The 20,874-nt window shown below is 42.3% G+C and overlaps 2 protein-coding genes across 2 annotated transcripts in view; both read left to right on the top strand.

The window, feature by feature from the left end:
- The window catches only part of anxa5a (annexin A5a), a 1,189,405-nt gene that overhangs the window by 536,765 nt on the left and 631,766 nt on the right, over positions 1-20,874 (top strand). The window lies entirely within an intron of this gene.
- fstl5 (follistatin-like 5) overlaps positions 1-20,874 on the top strand; it is a 266,604-nt gene that overhangs the window by 93,675 nt on the left and 152,055 nt on the right. The window contains exon 4 of the mRNA XM_028458956.1: positions 15,932-16,180. Coding sequence (XP_028314757.1) covers positions 15,932-16,180 — 249 coding nt within the window. The remainder of the gene's footprint in view (positions 1-15,931; positions 16,181-20,874) is intronic.

Here is a 20,874-nt window from a genome sequence, read left to right as displayed (position 1 = left end):
GTGTAGTGAAGTTTCCATTACACTACGGTTGGTGTTTTTTTTTTATTTTTCCTCTCTAAACTTGGCCTTTTGTAGAGCTTTGATCCATCTGCATAGACAGTCTGATTATGTTGGCAATCTCAAAGTTGGTTCTGTTTTTCGTCTGCACGGCGCTCGCCTCATTTTGCATGCATCGGGGTGCAATGCCCTTCAAGTGATGCTTGTTGCAGTCACATCTGTCAGGACCTTGGTGTTGCCTACACGCACATTTTCATTTGACTGTTAATGAGATGGCTGTGCAGATATCCTATTTGTGTCTGAAGCCTTTCTCCACACTGCGATCCTGCTGATTTCAACATTTACAACATGTCAAACTGTGTAAACACATTTTCAAAATGGCTTACGCTGTGTAAAATGTTATGTACCCTCAGTCAGAATCAGCATTTCAGCATAAACTCTACAGAGAGTGATTTTGAAGATTTATTTTTTTTTTCTTTTTTTTAATCAGAGAAAATGACATATAAGGGTCATTCTGTGTCATTTCACAAATGGCCCATGCACTTTGGTCTAAAAAAAATTCTGAAATTTTTACCATTTGTTTGGTGATTATTCAATAGGCCCACTGTACATTTTTAGTTTGATCAGATGAATAAGGGAAGTATGTGTCAATTTATAAGACACAGAAGAAATATACAATGGCCACATGTAAAGGATTTCCCATACCCACAAGTGGTGAAATAACCCAAAGTTGGAGTCCAAAATAAAAATGAACAAGTCAAATATAGAAAAAATGTTTTACATCCTAAGAAAGAGTCATTTTTATACTATAAATTAAAAGCCACATTTTTTTTCTTTCATTTCCACATGCAGTTATGGGCCAATGAAAATAGTAAAACATATATGTGACAAATCATTATGGATGTGAACGGTATAAGTACATACTGTAGCTCAAAGCTGATGAAATTACAGTGGGCTGAGGCATATGCTAAGGTGTTTACGAAAGGTTCTAGCCCTAAAGCCTGACAAACCTTTTTCCAATTTTGAGGGGCTGGCATGCCCACCAGATAGGATGTATAGCAGACCTTTTTATATGTTCTAAAAGAGGAGGTGGAACTGTATTACTATATCAAATTTCTGTTTCCTGTGTGATGTAGTTCCTGAAATACTGGAAGCTGAAAATGGAAGAAAAATAAGGATGAGCAAAAATCAACATACAATAAACACCACACTAACTTGTCCATATCTCAAGTTTGCAGTTTCCAATTGAATAAACAGGGAATAATTGGTATAATTGGTACGGAAAAGTATTTATCTGATCAAACTAAAAATGTACAGTATGCCTCGTGAATTATTAAGGAACAATTAGTAAAAAAAATTTTAAAACCGAAGTGCGTGGGATGTCCAAATTTTTTTGAAATGTCATGGAATGACTCAATAAAATACATATATATATATATATATATATATATATATAAAGTTTTTAAACCCACCCTGTTGTAGGTAAAGCAGCTTAAAAAAACATATTTTATGTGTATCACACTCAAATTAACGGAACAGCCCAAAATGTACAAACCACATTTTAGGCATTGTCCACACTGACTGTAGTGCATGAATAGTTACATGAAAACAAATACCTCACCATAGAAAGTTAATTGAGCAGAATACTTGCACCCATTGCTTTCATTAGTAATTAATTACACGTGCACAGTCAAAGTAAACCCAGTGGGTCACATTGCGTCTTACATGCTTTGACAAATGATGGGTCATCAATGAAAGGCTGTGGTCACCATTCCTCATTTGTCTCTGATGTCAGTGGATGATCAGACGATTGGACGTGCATGTCGATAACGAACAATGACGCCCTTTTGTCGATCCCGCTGGTGGCAAAGCAACGCGCGGCTGTGCGGCGAAAAAAAATCACTGAATAATCGTTATGCTTGGGCACTGTGGGGAATTAATAAAGTAGCAAATTGACTGGCTGCAATCAGGTCACAGTGTGCACTCTGGTGTCTCGTCCAAAGCCTCCGTGACGGACAGAGAATAATGTGTGAGTAAAGATTGAAATGCTGTGGATAGGAATCGTTGCTTTAATGAGTTAAAGGGCCCATGTTAAGCTAAATCGACTTTTCTGTGTTTTAAACATCATAAAAGTGCTTTTTGGGCTTCATACACATGCCCAAAGTGTTTTTTTCGTTAATTCCCTAAATTGTTAGACAGTGATTTGCTCTTTTCTTATGCTGCTTTCACACCGAATGCGTCTTCTGAGGCACTGGACGCGTCTGCCGCACTAAACGTTTCGCAGGATCAAAAAATGTCCCCAGTTCGCTTCATACGCATGTCTGAAGCGAAGCCCCGCCCACCAGAAACACATTCAACTCAGTGAGTTTCACTGCCTGCTGAAGCGAGGAGCTGCGCTCATTTTTCTCCTCTCAGAAACATAAACCACCAGTGAAAAAAGCCAGTGTGATTAGCGGCTAATGCTATCCTAGCTCAGTGCCGACTATCAAAGATGAACACTACAGAGAGAACTTTTATGCCGTGTCATACAGCTCCAGGTGGTCACACACAGCTTCTACTTCATGGACCGGTGTCTTTGTTGACGGCCTGACGTCATCGTCAACAAAGACGAAAGTGCGAATATGACAAAAAAACTCTTGCACGGTTACCGTTCTTGGCGCTAGGATCGGACCGCATCGCCGCACAGGAAACATTTTGCCTCTGGGACACATCTATCCATTGACTTTGTATGTAAACGCATCCGGTGTGAACGCAGCATTACTGCAAGGCGAGCCCAAACACCTCACTCCAATTTGATGACGCGTTCGCACTTTGATGACGAATTTTATGTGGGAAAACATATTTTAACAACTGTTAACTACATATGTGTAGTACTGTACATAGAACTGTAAAATGGTTAAAACCAAAACAGAAATACAGAAAAGTAAAAAACCAGACAAGCAGTGTTTTTCTGTTTTAAAATTGAATTTTCTGTTTGTGTGATATTTGGACATTTACAGGGAAACTAAGACGAGAGCTTCATGGATGAATCAATCAATTGGTATTTCTGTTTTGGTTTTAAGTCAGTAAAAGAAAAATAACCACACTGTTTACTTGGTATTTTCATTTGGTTTTAAAACGAAATAACCAAAGAACGAAGGGTACACAGATTAACAAAGATCTGTTCAGGTCAAATGAGCAGATCTCGGAACAGAGAAACAGAAAAACGCTGCTTGTCTGGTTTTTGATTCTGCTGTATTTATGTTTTGCTTTTAAGTCAATAAAACAAAATAACCATACCATTTATTTGTTATTTTGACTTGGTTTTAAAACAGAATAACCAAAGAATGAACAGTACACGGATTCAGACTCTAACCAACTGCAGACTGTTGTGTCGAGTCATGTCCTTAAAGCATTGCTATAGCATCAGCTCAGGATGTCTGTAAACACGTGTTATTCATTGTGCGTTCCCTGCAAACGCTCCTTCTCTGAGCCAAACGCACCGTGTGTTGTAATGAATGCAGTAAAGAACCACGCTCTAGTCAATATTTATGGGTTGGTAGTTAAACAGATTATGTGTGGTGTGAGTACAGTTAGCGCATGGCTAGCTGCTCGCTCTGGGATATTTTTCTGTCTCTCCGTGACACTTTTACAGTTGAGTCAGGCACTCGTATTCAGAATAAATGCTGAGCAACACTTTGATGTACGAATGGGATTGAACATAAGTGAGCTGCAAATCACTGTTTCTACAGAGCTGCGTTCGTTCCTCTGTCACCGTACGAGATAATGACTCTTTTCTTTGATAAAGATGCTGATTATCTTTAGCTATTCAATCCATAATGCTGCAACTTTTAAATGAATATACCAATAATCAGTGTCACTAAGCCTATAGAAAGAGATTTTTGTCTTAGACTTGTTTAAAAAAAAGAAAAAAAAGAAGTACCATGCTACTCATTGTGTGTCCGGAACACAAACAATTATCTCTTTGTTTTTGTCTCACTCAATACGCAAATATTGAAATATTACAATACACTTAAACTTCCAAAATAAGGTTAAAATCAGTCTGTTGAGATGATTAAATTGTAACTTTTAGACAGATTTTATAGGTGAAATAAAGCAATCCAAGATTTAAAAACATTAAAACAGACTATTAAAAAACATTGAATAATCTTTTTATTTTTTTTTTTTTTTTTTTTTTTTTTTTTTCACCTTGTTTGCACATGCTGTTGAAGGTTAACACTACAAGAAGTGCAATCTTTTAACAGCAATGCATATTTTATTATTGCAATTAAATAAATGAGTTTATTTCATTGCATAATTGTGACCATCACCAGCCCTCCCTAGGGAAGGGTAAATACTTTATTAAAGGGAGGATGTAAAAGAGAGAGGGCAGTGTTACACCAGGGTGAGGGGGGTGGGGGGGGGGGAGTTAACAGGGAGGAGGGATACAAGATAGGAAAACGAATGGGTGGGGAATAATCAATAAGTTTCAAGTGATGTGATGTGAAATTGTGGTTGTGTATATTGTGCTTATTGTTGTGTTATCAAGCCAGTCTGGTGACCAGTGTGCGGCTTAGGAATAATGGTGGTGGCTGTGAGCAGAGGAGGAAGTGAGTGGAAGTTACATAAAACAGGTATTTGGGAACAACGTGTCTATGGTTGAGCCCAGTATGAGTGTTATCCCACAGCCCGAGGCCAGTGCGTCCATGACAAATGTGATTCCAAGAGCCGCTACTGCAAAACCCATGAGCCGCCCCCGGGCCCGAAGAAGCAGTCGGGCCAGCAGAAAGAGCGAGAGATCTAGGGGCCCCCGGCGACCACCCCACGGCCAAGCAGCCCCCCGAACGCCCCCAAGGTCCCAAGCCGAGAGGCTGCCATTGCCCCCCCCATACACACCCGAAAAGCCCCCAAGGAGCCAAGGACCAAGCGCACCACGCCACCGACTCCAACCCCCAACCCCCAGGCCCCCCCAGCCCCCCACCCCCCCACCACCACCCACACCCCCGCGCCCAGCCCCCCGAGGGGAGGGCCCAGAGAGCCCCCCGCCCGAGACCCCAGCGGAGGAGCCAAAGCCCACGCCCAGCAGACGACCAGAGCCACGCCGAACAGGCAGCCGGCGGGCACCCGCCGGTGAGCCCAGAGCCAGCAAGGACCCGACCCCAGGCCAGGAGGACCCGGAATGGATGCAGCACCAGGAGCAGCCCGCCCAGGGCGAACGACCACACCCCAAGCCGCATAAGGCACCAGGGGGCCGCTGGGAGTCCCCCCGCCAGTCCCCAGGCACCCCAACCCAGCCCCCCCGGGCGCCCCAGATGCTGATGCCGCCCGCGCCACGAGCTTCAGTTCTTTAAAGCCAGGGCCCCCTCCAGAGGCCAAGCCAGACCGCCCCGCCGGGATGTGGCCCCCTAATCCCACCCCGACACTCTGCCTCACGGGGGACTGCCCAAGCAGGGGCCGCACCAGAAGGTATGCAAGGGCGCGGCACGCGCCACCCGCCCCAGAAGACCCCCGCCAGGACCGGCCCGGCCAGCCGGCCAAGCACCCCGGGCCCCAGGAGTACCCCCAGGGACCAGGACCCCCCAAGGGCAAGCCCCCGGGCCAAGCCCCCCGGGACGCGCCCCCCACCCCAGCCCAGGTCCCGGCCACAGCCCAGCAGGACCGCACAGCCCCAGACGGCACAAGGCCAGCAGCCCAGGGCCCGCCGCCCCCCGGACAGCGCAAGCCACGGGGCAGCGCCCCCCGCCGGCCCGCGAGCAACCGGCGACCCCCACCGCGGGGACGGAGGCACCCCATCGGCACACATCCAGCGCGGGACAGCAGCCCCCAGCCAAAGATGCCCCGGACCCACCCACCAGTCCGCAGATGGCAGGACATACCCACCAGGCGGCCGAAAGCAACCTCAACCATCGGAACAGCTAACGCCGCCCCCCCAGTAAACAGCATCATCCCGAGGCGCCAAACAACCCTGCCCCAACCCCGGTGAGGACACCAGCACCCCCCCAGCACACCCACCCCCCAAACCGGCGAGGCAGGCCGCCCCGGGCCCGCACACGCGGGGCCCGCCCCCAAGGCCACCAGGAGACAAAGCAAGCACCAAGCCACACCCAAGGGGGAGAGGCACCCCCGCGCCCCACCCGGCCGACACAGCCCGGAAAGACCCCGCAAGGAGAAACCCCGGCAAAGCCCCCCCGAGACCCACCGCCACGCCCGACCGCACCATCTTGATGTGCTTTTACTCTATGCAGTGGCCCAGCCACCAACAGAGGGGCCAGGCCCCCACCGGAGAGGCCCAAATATGTGTACCAACCCACCACCCTGTTATGGTGCCTCTCCATTCCCCAATGGAGAGGCACTTCCCGATCCCCTGTGTGAATGTGTGTGTTTGGTGAATGTATGGGGTGTAATTAAAAGAAGGGGGATGGAGGGGAGCGGTGCTCCCCCTCCAGCCTCTGTGGATTTATGTGTATGTGGTGTAATAGGCCGGAGGGTGTAAATGATGATACACCCTCCGGGGGGTGACATGTTGAGATGCGATTAAAATTGGAGGGATTAGTAGGGCAACTAGAGGTGGGAGGGCCGCCCCCACGCCACTACATAGTAACACAGGTGGCGGGCCCCTCCACCCCCAGCCCCACCATCCAGCCCCCCAAGGGTTGGGTATTGGTGTGTGGTGCATTTAGTGAGTGAGCCAGACCAGCTGGGAGTGGGGTGAAGTGAACATGTAGGAGGCCTGTCCAGTGTGAGCCGGGCCCGTCCGCGTGGCGGGCCACGCGAGAGGGTAGATGGCGCAGACGGGCAAGTGGCACTGCGGGCCCCGGAACAGCACAGCCGGAGACCCCCCCCCACGGCACCCCCCAGACCGCGCCGGCCCCGCGGAGCACGGCGACACCCCCCACCCCCGGGTACAGCCAGGCACCAACAACATCCCCCGGCGCCCCAGGGGGCGACCCCCGCCGCCCGCCGGCCCGGAGCAACGCCACCCCGCCACCAAGGGGAGCGGCCGAGCAGGGGGGAGGCCCATGCCCGCACCAGGGCCAGCACAGGCCCACCCGGCGCCACGATACAACACTCTCCACCGGGAGGCGGCCCCGGCCCCCCCGACGAGAGAGGACGCCATCCACCGCCAAGCAGGGCCATCCCGCCAGCCACGGACCGGCAAGCCAGAGTACCGAAGCACCCCCAGCCCGGAACCGCCCCCCCACACCAACGGCGCCAATAGAGCCCCCCCCCCCCCCACGGAGGCAATCCCCGACGACCCACACACCGGCACGAGACACCCCCCGACGCCAGCACACCCCGAACAACAGCGGGCCCAAGGCCACCAGCCCCGCCCCGCCCAAGGCTGCGCAGCGCCGCCACGAGCCGCGGCCGGTCCCCGGGCAGATGGCCGGAGAGCACCTCCCCGGACACGTAGCCCAAGGATCCGCCCCCGGGGCACCCCCGCCCGGAATCGCGCCCACGGCGCCCGGTGCACCCAGCCAGCAGACCAGCCAATCCCAACGCGGATCCACCGGGCCAGGAACCACGCGCCGCGCCCCCGCACACCCGCCCAATACGACCCCCGGGGAGGCCCCATAGCACCCCTCACCCCACCCCCTAGCCATAACGTCCACACCCCGGCCATCGCGGTCGTACAAAAAGCCCCCGAGGGGGCCCCGCCTGGCTCGCCGCGCAAGCGACATCCCTAGCAAAGGTGCGCCCCAGGGAGCCAAGCCAAGGACCCGCAAGGGCCAACGGAGCAACCCACAGCCACACCCCGCCACCCAGCAACCCAGGAGGCAATCGCCGACCCCGGGCAGCAGCCACCCCCAAAGCTACCCCCACCCCGGATCCCCCCGGACCGGAGCCAAGGACCCCACCACCCCAGGCCCCCCAACGAGACCACCCCCGAGCCAACCCACCCGGCACGGCACCGCCCGTCCCCCAGGCGGGAGCCACAGCCCCCCCACCAGTGCCCCAGGCCAACGGGAGCCCCCCAAACCCAACCCCACAGGATGGCGGGCGCAAGAGCAAAGGAGGAGGAGGGGGGAGGACGAGACAGGGGGACAGGGAGCAAGGGGAAGGAGCGGCAGGGGAGCACGCAGGGCCCCAGCCCCAGAGACCAGCCAGATGCGCATGCAAGGGGCAACGGCGCCAAATCAAACAGCCCCGGGACCCCGTGAACACCCAGAAGGAATGCACACCCGTGCTGAGGCAACAAGGCACCCCGGCAACCCACCCCAGCCCCCCTGACCAAGACCACCCCAGAGGCCCAAGGCGGCCCCGGCCTACAGTTGGGCTAGTGCGTTAGTAAAGAGTGGTGCTGGCAGTCGCTTGCAGGCTAGATCATCAGGCTTTTAAAAATTTAGATTTAATGCAATTAAAAAAGGAGTCCAACGCTCCTCAAAGCACGTTATTTTTTTTTGTTTTCTGAGAGCAGACATCTTTTCCATGGAAATAAATTCTGTGAGGAGATTTTGCCATTGGTTTATGTTTAAGGATTTTTTGTCTTTCCAATTTAGTAATATTGTTTTTTTTGCAATGGCTAGTGCCGCAAGGATTGATTGTGATTGGTTTGCTGGAGGTTGAAGCATTGTCAGGTCTCCAATCAAACAAAGATTTGGAGATAAAGGAATTCTGTAGTCCAAAATGGAGGACAGTTTTTCAGTGATTAGAATCCAAAAGTGTTGAACTGGGGAGCAAAGCCATAAGGCATGTAAATAGGAATCCGCTGTATTCTGGGTGCACTGAGAGCAGATGTCTGTTGCTGAGAAGCCCATTTTATGCATTTTCTGTTGGGTAATGTGGGATCTGTGGAGGACCTTGTATTGAATTAGCTGAAGGTTTGTGTTTTTTGTCATCTTAAAAGTATTACAACAAATTTCTGCCCAGAAATCAGTGCTCGGGGTGATTGAGAGTTCGGCCTCCCACTTCGCGATTGGTAAGTAATTACAGTTAGTGTTCGAAAGCGCTCTGTATATTTTTGAGAGTTTTTTTGATTTTGTTGAGATTTTTTTCATATATATAGCCAGTTCTGGAGGTTGTAACGTAGTTAAGTCTAGTGGAGTGGTTTTCTTTATTGTCTCTGTTACTTGTAAGTACTGTAGAAAGTTACTTTTATTTATATCGAATGCTTGGGTTAGATTATTATATGACCTGATCTTGTCATTTTCAAAAAGGTCTTGGAGATGAGTGATTCCACTCTCTTCCCATGTCTTCAGATAGAGTGGTGTTTTTTTATTTTTAAAGTCGGGGTTGTGCCAGATTGGAGAGAGTATACTAGTTTTTAATTGGCTATTTGTGATGTCCAGGGCTTTCCACCATGCAGTCAGTGTGGAGGCAATTAGTGGGTTTTTAAAGCAGTTGTGATGTTTGAGGGTCGCAGTGATAAAAGGGAGATCAGAGAGTTTAATGTGTTTGCAGTCTAACTGTTCTATTTCTAGCCAGGTGTTGTAGTATTCTTTTGGATTTAGCCATTCTGTTAAATATAGTATTTGGTTTGCTAAGTAATAATGCATGAAATTAGGGGCTTCTAAACCACCCTCGTCTTTGTTTTTTTGAAGGGTAGAAAGGCTTATTTTAGGTTTTTTATTTCTAGTATAGAATTTTGTAGTTGTAGAATCTAATCTTTGAAACCATTGTTTTGGTGGTTTCAGTGGTATCATTGAGAACAAGTAGTTTATTTTTGGTAAGATTTTCATTTTAACTGAGGCTATCCTGCCAAGTAGTGAGATGGGGAGATTGTTCCATCTCCGCAGATCTTCTGTGACTTTGTCCAACATCGGATCATGATTTAGTTTAATTAATTCATTTAAGTTTGGTGATATATTTAAGCCTAGATATTTAATTGTATTTGTGGTGGAGGGGTGTTGTGGATTTTGGTGTTCAGGATTCCAAGAGTTTTTTGTCAAAGGGAGGATTGATGATTTTGTCCAGTTAATGGAATAGTCTGATAATTTAGAGAAGCTGTTTATTAGATTAAATACTTCCTCTAAAGAGGATTGCGGTTCTTCCAAATAGAGTAAAATGTCATCCGCGTAGAGATTAATTTTGTGTTCTGAGATGGATGAGTGGATTCCTTTAATAACAGAGTTCTGACGTACAGCTGCTGCGAGAGGTTCAACGAATATTGCAAAAAGCAAAGGTGAGAGTGGACAGCCTTGTCTGGTTCCCCTCTGCAGTGTGAAGCTTTGGGATGTTATTTTGTTTGTGGTTACTGAGGCCTTAGGTTTATTGTACAGGGTGGAGATCCATTGTATGAATGATTCTCCGAAGCCAAATTTGCCAAGGACAGTTAGGAGGAATGACCAGTTTACTCTATCAAATGCTTTTTCTGCATCGAGTGACAAGATTATTGTTTTCTTTTTAGAGTTCTGTGCCATGTTGATCACATTAAACAGTCTTCTCACATTGTCTGTGGAGTGTCTATTTTTAATAAAACCTGTCTGGTCTTGGTGTATAATTGACTGTACTACTTTCTCTAACCTGGATGTGAGTGCTTTGGAAATAATTTTTAAGTCTGTGTTAATAAGTGAGATGGGACGATAGCTTGAGGGTAATATGGGGTTTTTGTCTGGTTTAAGTAACAATTTAATGTTCGCTGTATTCATGTGACCTCCTACATGCCCTTTATTTTTGATCTCTGTTACTACTCTGAAAAATAGTGGAGCCAGCATTGACCAGAAATGTTTAAGGAATTCAGCAGGGATCCCATCTGGACCTGGTGCTTTGCCTGTTGACATGCTATCTAAAGCATTTTGTAATTCTTGTAAGGTTAATGGTGAGTCTAAGGTGGTTTTCTGATCTATAGTGAGCTGTGGTAGGTTTAGTTTATTAAGAAAGGTTTTAATATCTTCAGGGTCAGGGTTTAAATTTGATGAGTATAAGTTTTGATAATAATCATGAAAGATGTTATTAATGTCCTGAGGTAAGTTTAAAGTTTGACCTGCGTTATCAGAAATTGCTGCTATAAAGGAATTTTCTTTATTATGTTTGAGCTGATTTGCTAAATATTTGCCTGATTTATTATTGTAGTCAAAGTTTTTGTATCGTAATTGTTGCAAAATGAAGTCGGTTTTTTTAGATAAGATGATATTCAGATTAAGTTTTGTATTTTGGAGTTTTTCCCATAAAAGTTCAGAAGGGTTAGCTGCGTATTCTTCCGTAAGTTCTTTGATCTTTTCTTCAAGTGTTTTTTCTGCTATCTGTTCCTGTTTTTTCTTAAAAGAAGAGTATGATATAATCTTCCCTCTAATGACAGCCTTGCCAGTTTCCCAGAGTAAGGACGGTGATATTTCCGGGGAGTCGTTTGTCAATAGAAAGTCCTCCCATTCTTTTCTTATAATTTTTTCAAATTTACTGTCATTAAGTAATGAAGTGTTAAAGCGCCATAGAGAGGATACTTTCTGATTAGAGTCACACTGCAGGGTGAGGGATATTGGGGCATGATCGCTAATAATTATAGGATGTATTTTAGATGACATCTTATGTACGATGGAATTATTTGAAAGAAAAAAGTCAATTCGGGAGAAGGATTTATGCACGGGGGAGAAGAAGGTATATTCTTTTTTAGTTGGGTTATTCAGTCTCCATACATCTCCTATTCCAAGATCTTCCATGTAATCCATTAATACTTTAGCAGATCGAGATGGTTTTGTATTTGAGCACTTACTAGATCTGTCCAATGATGTGTTGAGCGCCAGATTGAAGTCACCTCCGATGATTAGAGACGAGTCTGCAGAAAGGTCTGAAAGCTCTGAGAAAATTCTATGGAAAAAATCAGGGTCATCATTATTGGGGGCATATAGATTAAGAATTGTGAAACATTTATTATAGATTACTACTTTGATAATAATATATCTACCCTCTGGGTCTATGACGGAGTTGATTATGTTAACGGGTAACTTTTTGTTGAGAAGAACCGAGACTCCTCTTTGTCTGGAATTGAAACATGAATTATATATCTTGTTAAAATTTGAATCTGTCAGGGATTTTTCTTCTGATTTAAGTAAGTGAGTTTCTTGAAAGAAGACAATGTCTGCATTTAATCTTGATACATAGTCAAATATCTTAATCTTTTTAGCCTGTGAGCGAATGCCACGCACATTCCAAGAAGTTACTGTAAACTGATACATAGAATGAGGTGAGTGTTAGTCCATACAGGTGTGAGCATAAGTGAGAATCTGTGAGCATTTGTGCACTGTGTTGTAAAAAGCTTGGATGCAAGGAAATAAAGAAGAGGAGACATATTTATCATGCGATAGCACCACGGGGTAAAGGACTGGATTGAATAGGTTAGTGAAAAGCACAAACATACAATGACAACAACCAATATCAAAAGAGTAAAAGGAGCAAGGGGTAATTATAGGAGGTATAGGAGGTGGGGGGTGTTGTGGGTGTTGAGTGAGTGTGAAAGAAAAAAAAGAGTGAGGGGTTCGAGACGAGTGAGTTGACATGAGGGTAGAGAGTGTCCTGTGAGAGAGTACGTGCCAAAAAGTGTTTACCAAAATCTAAGCCAATATGTAGCATACATACAAACATACATACACATACGTGTCTATATATACCTATCCATGTTTTTATTTTAGTGTTATTATCTTTATGTATTTATTTATTTTAATTATTATTATTGTTATATATATATACATATATTTTTTTAATTTATTATTATTTTTTTTTTATGGAGTTATCATTATTTTATATATATTTTCTCTATTTATATATATATATATATATATATATATATATATACATAATAATCTTTTTAAAGTTAAGAAAAAGTTTTTTTTTTTTTTTTTTTTTTTAAAGTAACAAAAACCTTAAGAAATACGATTTAAAAGCAAAATTTTAAACTGTTGGTATCAGTATCATGTCAGTGTCATATGTTGCATTTTATTTTTAACCAATGGGTTACATACAGTACACTTCAATATTAATATTATATGTTATATATTTTATATTTAAAATCTAATTGTTGACATTTGTGTAGTAAATAGCATATATTGTGATATAGAAAATTAATTTAAATTTTGCCACACTATATTTATCATTTAGAATATAATTGATGAAATTTGTGGAGTAAATATTTAATCGTGTATTATTAATATTATGTACAAGCATGTTTATGTACTGTATATATGTATGTATGTAAATGTGTGAATGTATATGTATACATTGTATCTTTGCTGTGCGTGTATAAACTGTACATATAGAACTTTGTGCAGAATATGTATTGAATGTGTATTGTAAAACTAGTAACATTAGTTTCCTAATTATTATAATAATGCTTTTTTTTTAAAATATTATCTGGAGAGCGTTGTTTTGTTTTTGTGATGGGGTACAGGTATGTATAATTATTTACTTCAACCTACACCTGATTAACTGGGCAAATGAGTGTCGTTTGTTCTGTTTTTTTGTTTTTTTGTTTTTCTGAAAACTGCCGAAATAAAATTCTAATTCAATTTAATATTTTACAACTGAATAAAATACATAAGAAACAAAATAAAAGACCCTCGATAAATCTAACAAAAACAAGAAAATCTATTTTTTAAGAGCAAAAAATCTTAAAAATAAGCATATGAATAGAATATGAACCCTTAATAAAGTCAATAAAAACTAATTATGAGCTTATATCAGGATTTTAAATGCAGACTGATATAATACGATCAGGAAACCCTAAATAAATACAAATAATCACAATGGGTCACATTAAGACTCCTTCATGGTGTGGTCAGTGAACTTGGTTGAACTTTGAGTTTACTCTGATTGTCATCTTTCAAATGGTCAAGGATGCTTTTCTCACAAGTGCTTTTACACATTTTTTGAATCAATTTAAAACCCCTTCGCTCCCTAACCACTTAACTAGGTGAGTTTGGATTTTCCCACTTTTGACATTTCTTTGTGTTTGAAAACACAAACAGCTTCCGCTGCCTCTGCCCTTCTGTTATAAACTGAAAAAGAAATGTCATGGAAGAACTTCAGAAGAAGCACACTTGGCCAAGGTGGAGGGTCAGGTTGAATTTGTTAAGCTCCACTGCTTTTAAAACATCCTCACCTTGTTCACCCCAAAGTGCTTTTCTCCTCTGAAAAGGTGAGAAAGTCCAATTTTATAAAAGGCAAAACTAACAAACAACCAAACAAGTTATATATTACCATATATTTAATATAAAAGTCATTTGCACAAGCTCACAAGCCTTTTTCTGTTTTTATTCAGTCTGTACTTTATTACAGGGGTGGACTGGGACAAAAATACTAGCATTTTCTGTCCTGACCAGCCCATTACAGTAAGCCGTTATTAAGTCAGTGACACTCAACATGCAGCTTTTATGACTTAATTCTAATTAATATTCCCCCAGAACACCTTAAAAGGGAGACATTTTAACCCCTTTTATCTATTGACTATTTTGCAACTCTTTTTGTCCCATTTTTGGTCCTTTTTAAAAAAGTTCTCACACTTTTTTCAGACTTTGGCCACCTTAAGCCAATAAATATCCCCTTTTTTCAATTTTTTGTCCATTTTTGCCAGTTTATTTTGACACTTTTATCCAATTTTTATCCTTTCTTGAATTTGTGGGCCACTTTTCATCCAAATAAGCTCACTTTTCCCCAATAAATACCACTTGTTTCATTTACTCCCTACATTTTGCCTCTTTTTGTTCCACATTTTTTGACGTTTTTCACTATCGTTTACCACATTTTGCTCATTAAAGTGACACTTTGCCAATGATTACCACCTGGTTGCTCTTTATTTCCCCATTTTTTGGCAACTGTTGACTGCTTTTCACTCATTTTAGTCACTTTTCACTGTTTTCTTGCCACATTTTTGCCACATTTGGACCATTTTTGGCCACTTGTTAACATATCCGCCTCCACTCGCTCTTCAAAAAAAAAAAAAAAAAATGTAGCAGACCAGACCGGCCACACAGGACGATACCCAGTACAACCCTGACATAAATAGATGACATATGAAGCCTGACCTGAGCCTGTGTAAAATATAGACATTAAGGACAAATTGAACCTAGCTTGTCTGGCCCTGTTGGGTTCGGGTAAAGATCTTCAGCTCTAATTAAAGTTGCCTTGTCAGGTTAGACAAACTTACAAATAAGGCTAGGATAGCTCCTGTCTCATCTATTATATCAGTGGTTCCTAACCCCCATGTTTGTTGTAATGTGTTAAAATTAGCCAGGGTTAGATGGGCCAGCTCATTTATTTTTATACTGCATTTTATATTTACATTGGAGAAAGTGAAAGCATATAATATGTGTTTAAGAATGTGTGTTATGTTTTAATTTGAAAAATAATATTTAAAAATATATATTTTCAATTGGTGTTATGTTTTTATCAACTACTAGACAATTCAGGCAACCCCATTTGAATTCCAGATGATCCAGTGGTTGAAAAACACTGTATGATACTGTATAATTCTATTACAACAGAGGTTCTCAACTTGTGGGTTGGGACCCAAAATTGGATTAAGTCCGAAAAAAAAAAAAAATTTTAAAAATGAACAAGAAGGAAAGAAGATTTTCTATATTTTTTAATATATTTTTTCCCTTTTTTTTTTAAATGGTGATTTTAGGTTTACTGGAATTTAGAGATAAAAAACTTCAGTCTAGTCACGAAATTAAAACAGTCAAACGAGCATTGACAGTTTTCCTGTTATTATTCCTTATGTTCTGTAGCTTTGGTGTGTTATTCTTTATTATCTCAACAATAAGCTGCTCTATATTTTCATTTATTTTTATTGAACTTGAGGTTTTTCTTTAGTTTAAGTTCTGGCTCCTTATTTGAACGTGAGGTTTGGTCATAAAACACAGTTGAGAATGATGCATTACAAGGTATTAATATAAAAGTTGAGTACTTTTTGAATATGACAAGGTATATTATGAATTCTTGCCCTTTTTTCTGTTGCGATAAATCACAGGTTGTATTCACACAACAATAAAACACAATCTGCTTTTTCTCATGTCCTTGCCAGGTTTTTGGGGACACTCCACCTCTCCAGGTCCATGTGAACACAAGTATTGTGGCTTGGGACGTCATTGTGTGGTAAACCATGACACGGACCAAGGGGAGTGCAGGTGCTTGGATTACTGCAAACCACGCTACAAACCGGTCTGTGGCTCAGACGGGAAGCTGTACCAGAACCATTGTGAGCTTCACCGGGCCTCGTGTCTCAAAGGCCACAGGATTACCATCATGCACAGCGAGGAGTGTTTCTACAAAGGTAAGAGCGTTTGTGGCCCCCCAGCTTCCTGATAAACGTTTATCTTGTTTATGTTGCAGCAGGCCATTATGAGTCCAGTTGGCGCGCAAACAGATTTTAGCGATCTAAAGTGGTTTCCAACTGCATCTGCTATATGTGAAGTATTGAAAAACATCAAGAATTTAAAAACCATTTGTCTAATTTTTTTTCTAGCAAACATACTGTATACTGAACAGGAAACTAAATCAATAGCAGTGCTTACACAGTAAAGTAGGTATATGTTCAATAAGCTTTATTTTAAAGCAGAGGCTCTCAACCTTGTGGTCAGGAGCCAGATGCTTTTAAGTAATTATTATTAACTAGTACAGTGCCTGTTGGAGTATGTATTCATATAGTGGGAGCTTAAGTAAAGTTGTCAATTATGGCCAAATGAGTATATGTTTGAAGGTTGGCTGTACAAAGAGCTGTACAGACTGTACAGTAACTGAATGACTCTATAATAAAAGTAACTCATTACCAAGGAAAGTAACTATTTGTGTTACTGTTAAAAAAAAAAAGTTGCTATATGTCAAAGAATTCACATTTTTTAGATGCGTGTGTCGTTTGAGTTGCTTACAACGGATGTCTACAAAGTCTTCACTCCTGGATATAATGAACACTTCACATGCACGTTCTTGTCTTTGACCACAATTAATTTAAAGTAGTGTTTGTATCGTCACCTTAAAAATGCCAACTTTTCATCAGATTGCTCCACGCTCACCATCACTGCTGCTTCATCAAATCTGTAGTTAGTGTGTGTGTGTGTGTGTGTGTGTGTGTGCTGGCACATGAGTAAAAACACTAGCTCTGATTGGCTACCATGGAACATGACGCCGCCTTAGCCAATCATAATCGCTCCCCTTGTTTTTACCCACCTCCTCACTACAGCTGAGTAAGAAGCCGGGGATGCTTTCGGATCACAGTTTATTCAATCAGTGCATGTAACGCACTGCATTTAACGCTCAGTAACGATAACGGCGTCGTAACGGCGTAAAAAGTAACTAGTTAGATTACCCCATTCATGAAAAAAAACGCCGTTATTTTAAACGCCGTTATTCCAAACACTGGTTATAAAGGGGTATATGTATGATCTATGGAACGTGCACATGATAAATTGAAAAATAAAGTTTGCACCAATGTGGCGGTTTTGGAAGAATCAGATAAAAGACACATAAATTAGTACAAATAAAAATATTTATTTAGCATTCAACATTTGTTAGTGCAGGTGTGCTTATCACGTGTGTGTGTGTGTGTGTGTGTGTGTGTGTGTGTGTGTGTGTGTGTGTGTGTGTGTGTGTGATATTATAGTTAATGCTGTTTATTGTAGGTGTTAAGGTGCAGCACGCATGCGCTCATTTTGTGACTCACATCGGGTTGAAATCATAGATCATAAAAAGAATGGAGGAGACAAGCTTCCGGGGAAGTTAAACTTTTTTTTAGAGCTCCCCCTGCTGACTGGCTGCAGTATAGGTCATTAGCCCCGCCTCCTCAATGATAAGGATGGGATGTGGGTGAAACTGTAAAGTTAAAATATTTGTCACATACATTTTTTTCAAACCTAAACTTTGCAGTGATAATTTTTCTGTGAAGTTTGTTTTAAATAAATTATTTGAGGTTGAAAAACAGGGATTTGGCGTCATTTATGACAATGATTGACAGCCGATGATTGGGCAGTACTCAAAATGGACCAAATAAGTGAGACTTGAATTCTTTGCTGGTATATCAGTGTGAGTGCTGCTGCTCAGAAGGCCCCCACCCCCTCCGGTCTAACCCTTCATCCGGTGTAACCCATGTCGAGTCTGCTGTGATTTCAAAATAAAATGAGAATAAATGTGTTGAAAAGTAATCATCAAATAAGTCCAATAAAAAAACGAACAGACACTGCGTCAGGGAGATATGCGCTCCACAAACAGACAGACAGATGGTCCTTGCTTTAATAGATAGATATTTTCTGAGCAATTTAAACCCATTTTTGTTTATTTTTACCCTTTTTCTGAAACTACATGAAACTCAAATTTTTAACCTATTTTCATCACTTTTTCTTGCCATATGTTTTCTTGATTTAATGCATTTTTGCTACATTACTTTCATTTCTGTCACCTCTCCAACTTCAATGGCTTTTCTGCACATTTTTCCAATTTCAAGACATCTTTGGCACTTATAAACCCGTTCCATCACTTTCACCAACATCGCATATGTTGACCCATTATTGTCAATTTTAACTTATTTTCCCCATATTGCATGCTTATTTTTGCCAATTTATTCACATCAATGATTTGTCATGCCCATTATTTGCCAGTTTAAACTAATTGTTTCGACAGTTTTTTTTACCACTTTTAAGCCAATATTGACACTTTGAACCCTTTTTACCACTTACAATGGAAACTTGCTCTAATTTAAAGGACCAATATTTGATATTCTTTATGTATGAAAAAAAGATCATCTAAAATACTTGGATGTTATGTTTGTATGGAACAAAGTCAAGCAGCAGTAACACATATGTGAGTCATTGGTACTGAATGAAACCAACCAACACATAATTATTTGACATGATGGTGTTTGTGCCTAAACTGCACGCAATGTGAAATGAAGGCTTTGCTGTAGTGTCGGCATTAGAATCGTGTCATGGAAAAATAATGATGATGCTGTTGAAACCACGTGGGAGTAAAACCCAGGAGCAAACATGAAACACAGCAGGAGTGTTCCCAATCTTCTCTACACGATGAGGATGAGGATTTTTAGTGTGCGCTCAGAAATGTCACAACACAAACTGCGAATAAAAAGATGAAAACAAATCAGTGTTGATGATGTGGGTCAAAAAGTCAATGTCCAAGCAATGTTGGTTTTCTTTAGTTTATTCCCTTACAAAAGTTCTGACAAATTGGCGTTTTCTCATGTCACTCAAAGTTCCAGGTAAAAAAACATTTACCTTCCCGGTGCCAATCGCCCCCCCCCCCCCCCAATATACCTGCTCCGCTAATGAAGTATCACCTGGTGACATCAGCATGTAGAATTTACCCAGCAAACTACTAAATTAAATAAATCCCACAAAGAGAAACAAATTTATTCTGAAATAAACAATAATTTAAAGCTGCAGTGTGTAGAATTGTGAGACTTGTATAGAAACAACCACGCTCCCCTTTCCCTCCCCTCCCTGTTTTCTCAATAGAGACTAGTGACAAATATAGGGACTTTTTCTTGTGTTATAGCCCATGGAGCACTTTGTAAAAAGATCTCTGATTGGCTAAAAAGTTATGTTATGCTCGTGCATTGCTAAAGGTCTTATATAGGGCCAAGAGAAGGAGAAGAGGTTGAATCAGAACACTTCGAATTACAATATGATCAAAGGTCAATATGTTAAGGTAAAACATTTAATTAAATCTAGAAAATAGCTTTTAATTTTTTTGTGCTGCTTTGTGTATTTATTTATTTTTTCATTTTGTGTGGTGACTTTGGGGGCCACGCAAAAATAGACCGAGGGTTACTAATGTCTGATGTAGGTAATGATTATGGTTTTGCAAAATGGGAATTCAACATTAGGTAAGCATTGGAGTAAAGCACCCAGTATAAGCGTAGTCATGGAGCTCTGTCTGAAATGCATAGCTCAGTTTAGTGACAACACCAGGTGGTAATGCTCATACAGTATTTCCCCAGAGTGGGCTGACTGCTCTCCACATTGATTGTATAAACACACCAATTATTCTCACTCCCCTGGAACACAGCCTTTTTCCCTCTTGTAATGTGAGGTATCAGTGAAGTAAAAGCTCCTGACACTCCTTTAGCTTGTGTTGGGTTACAGGATCCGGCCACAGAAACACTCACAAGTCAGCGTTGTTGTTATATTATAAAACATCGCCTCTGCATTGATTCTACAGAGTTTCTACGTGTGCTTGTTAACTGTGAAAAAGAAGTTTCCCAGAAGGGCGAGGTTTTGTTTGTGGAGCCACATACAAACATATAGGAAACTCTTTGTAGTTTTTCATGCACAGAGATTGTGAAGCAGCACTTGCAAAGTGTGCAAAGGTGTTGCTGTTGTTGATGTTCTCCCACTGAAGCGTTGGGCTTTGAGTTGAAGAGAAGTGTCGCTACAGGTACTAAAACTTCAGATTTTTTGTGTGATTTTTCCAGCGATACAAAAGCCAACTCACAAACTGACTCTGTAACAAACAGAGGTGCAAAGAGTATTCATATATTCTACTCAAGAAGAAGTTCTGTTACTTGATTGAAATTCTACTCAAGCACAAGTACGAGTAAGTCATACATAAAGTAGCTCAATTACATAGTACTCAAAGTAAAAGTCACTAGATACTTTTACCCCCCACCAAGTGTGGACTGGCCATCTGGCATACCAGCGAGTCGACCCAAACTGGGTCGGTCTGGTCGGCAACGTTTTTTTTGTTTTTTTGGCGAGCGAGTGGAGGCAGACATGGTAACAGGTGACCAAAAATGGTCCAAAAGTGGTAAAAACATGACAAAGGAGTGTAAAATGGGCCAAAAGTAAAGAGTGGCCAAAAAATGGGCAAATAAAGAGGAACCAGGTGGTATATAATGGCAAAGGGTAGCTTAAATGAGCAAAATGTGGTAAACAATAGTAAAAAATTTAATTTTTATTGAGCTTATCTTATTTGGATGAAAAGTGGCCAAAATCTTTTAGGAACGGTAGCTAAGTCCAAGAA

This window comes from Gouania willdenowi, chromosome 10 (genome assembly GCF_900634775.1).
Source record: "Gouania willdenowi chromosome 10, fGouWil2.1, whole genome shotgun sequence".
Classification (NCBI taxonomy): Eukaryota; Metazoa; Chordata; class Actinopteri; order Blenniiformes; family Gobiesocidae; genus Gouania; species Gouania willdenowi.
The sequence above is the reverse complement of the archived record's forward strand: the minus strand, read 5'-3'. Positions and strand labels throughout refer to the sequence as shown.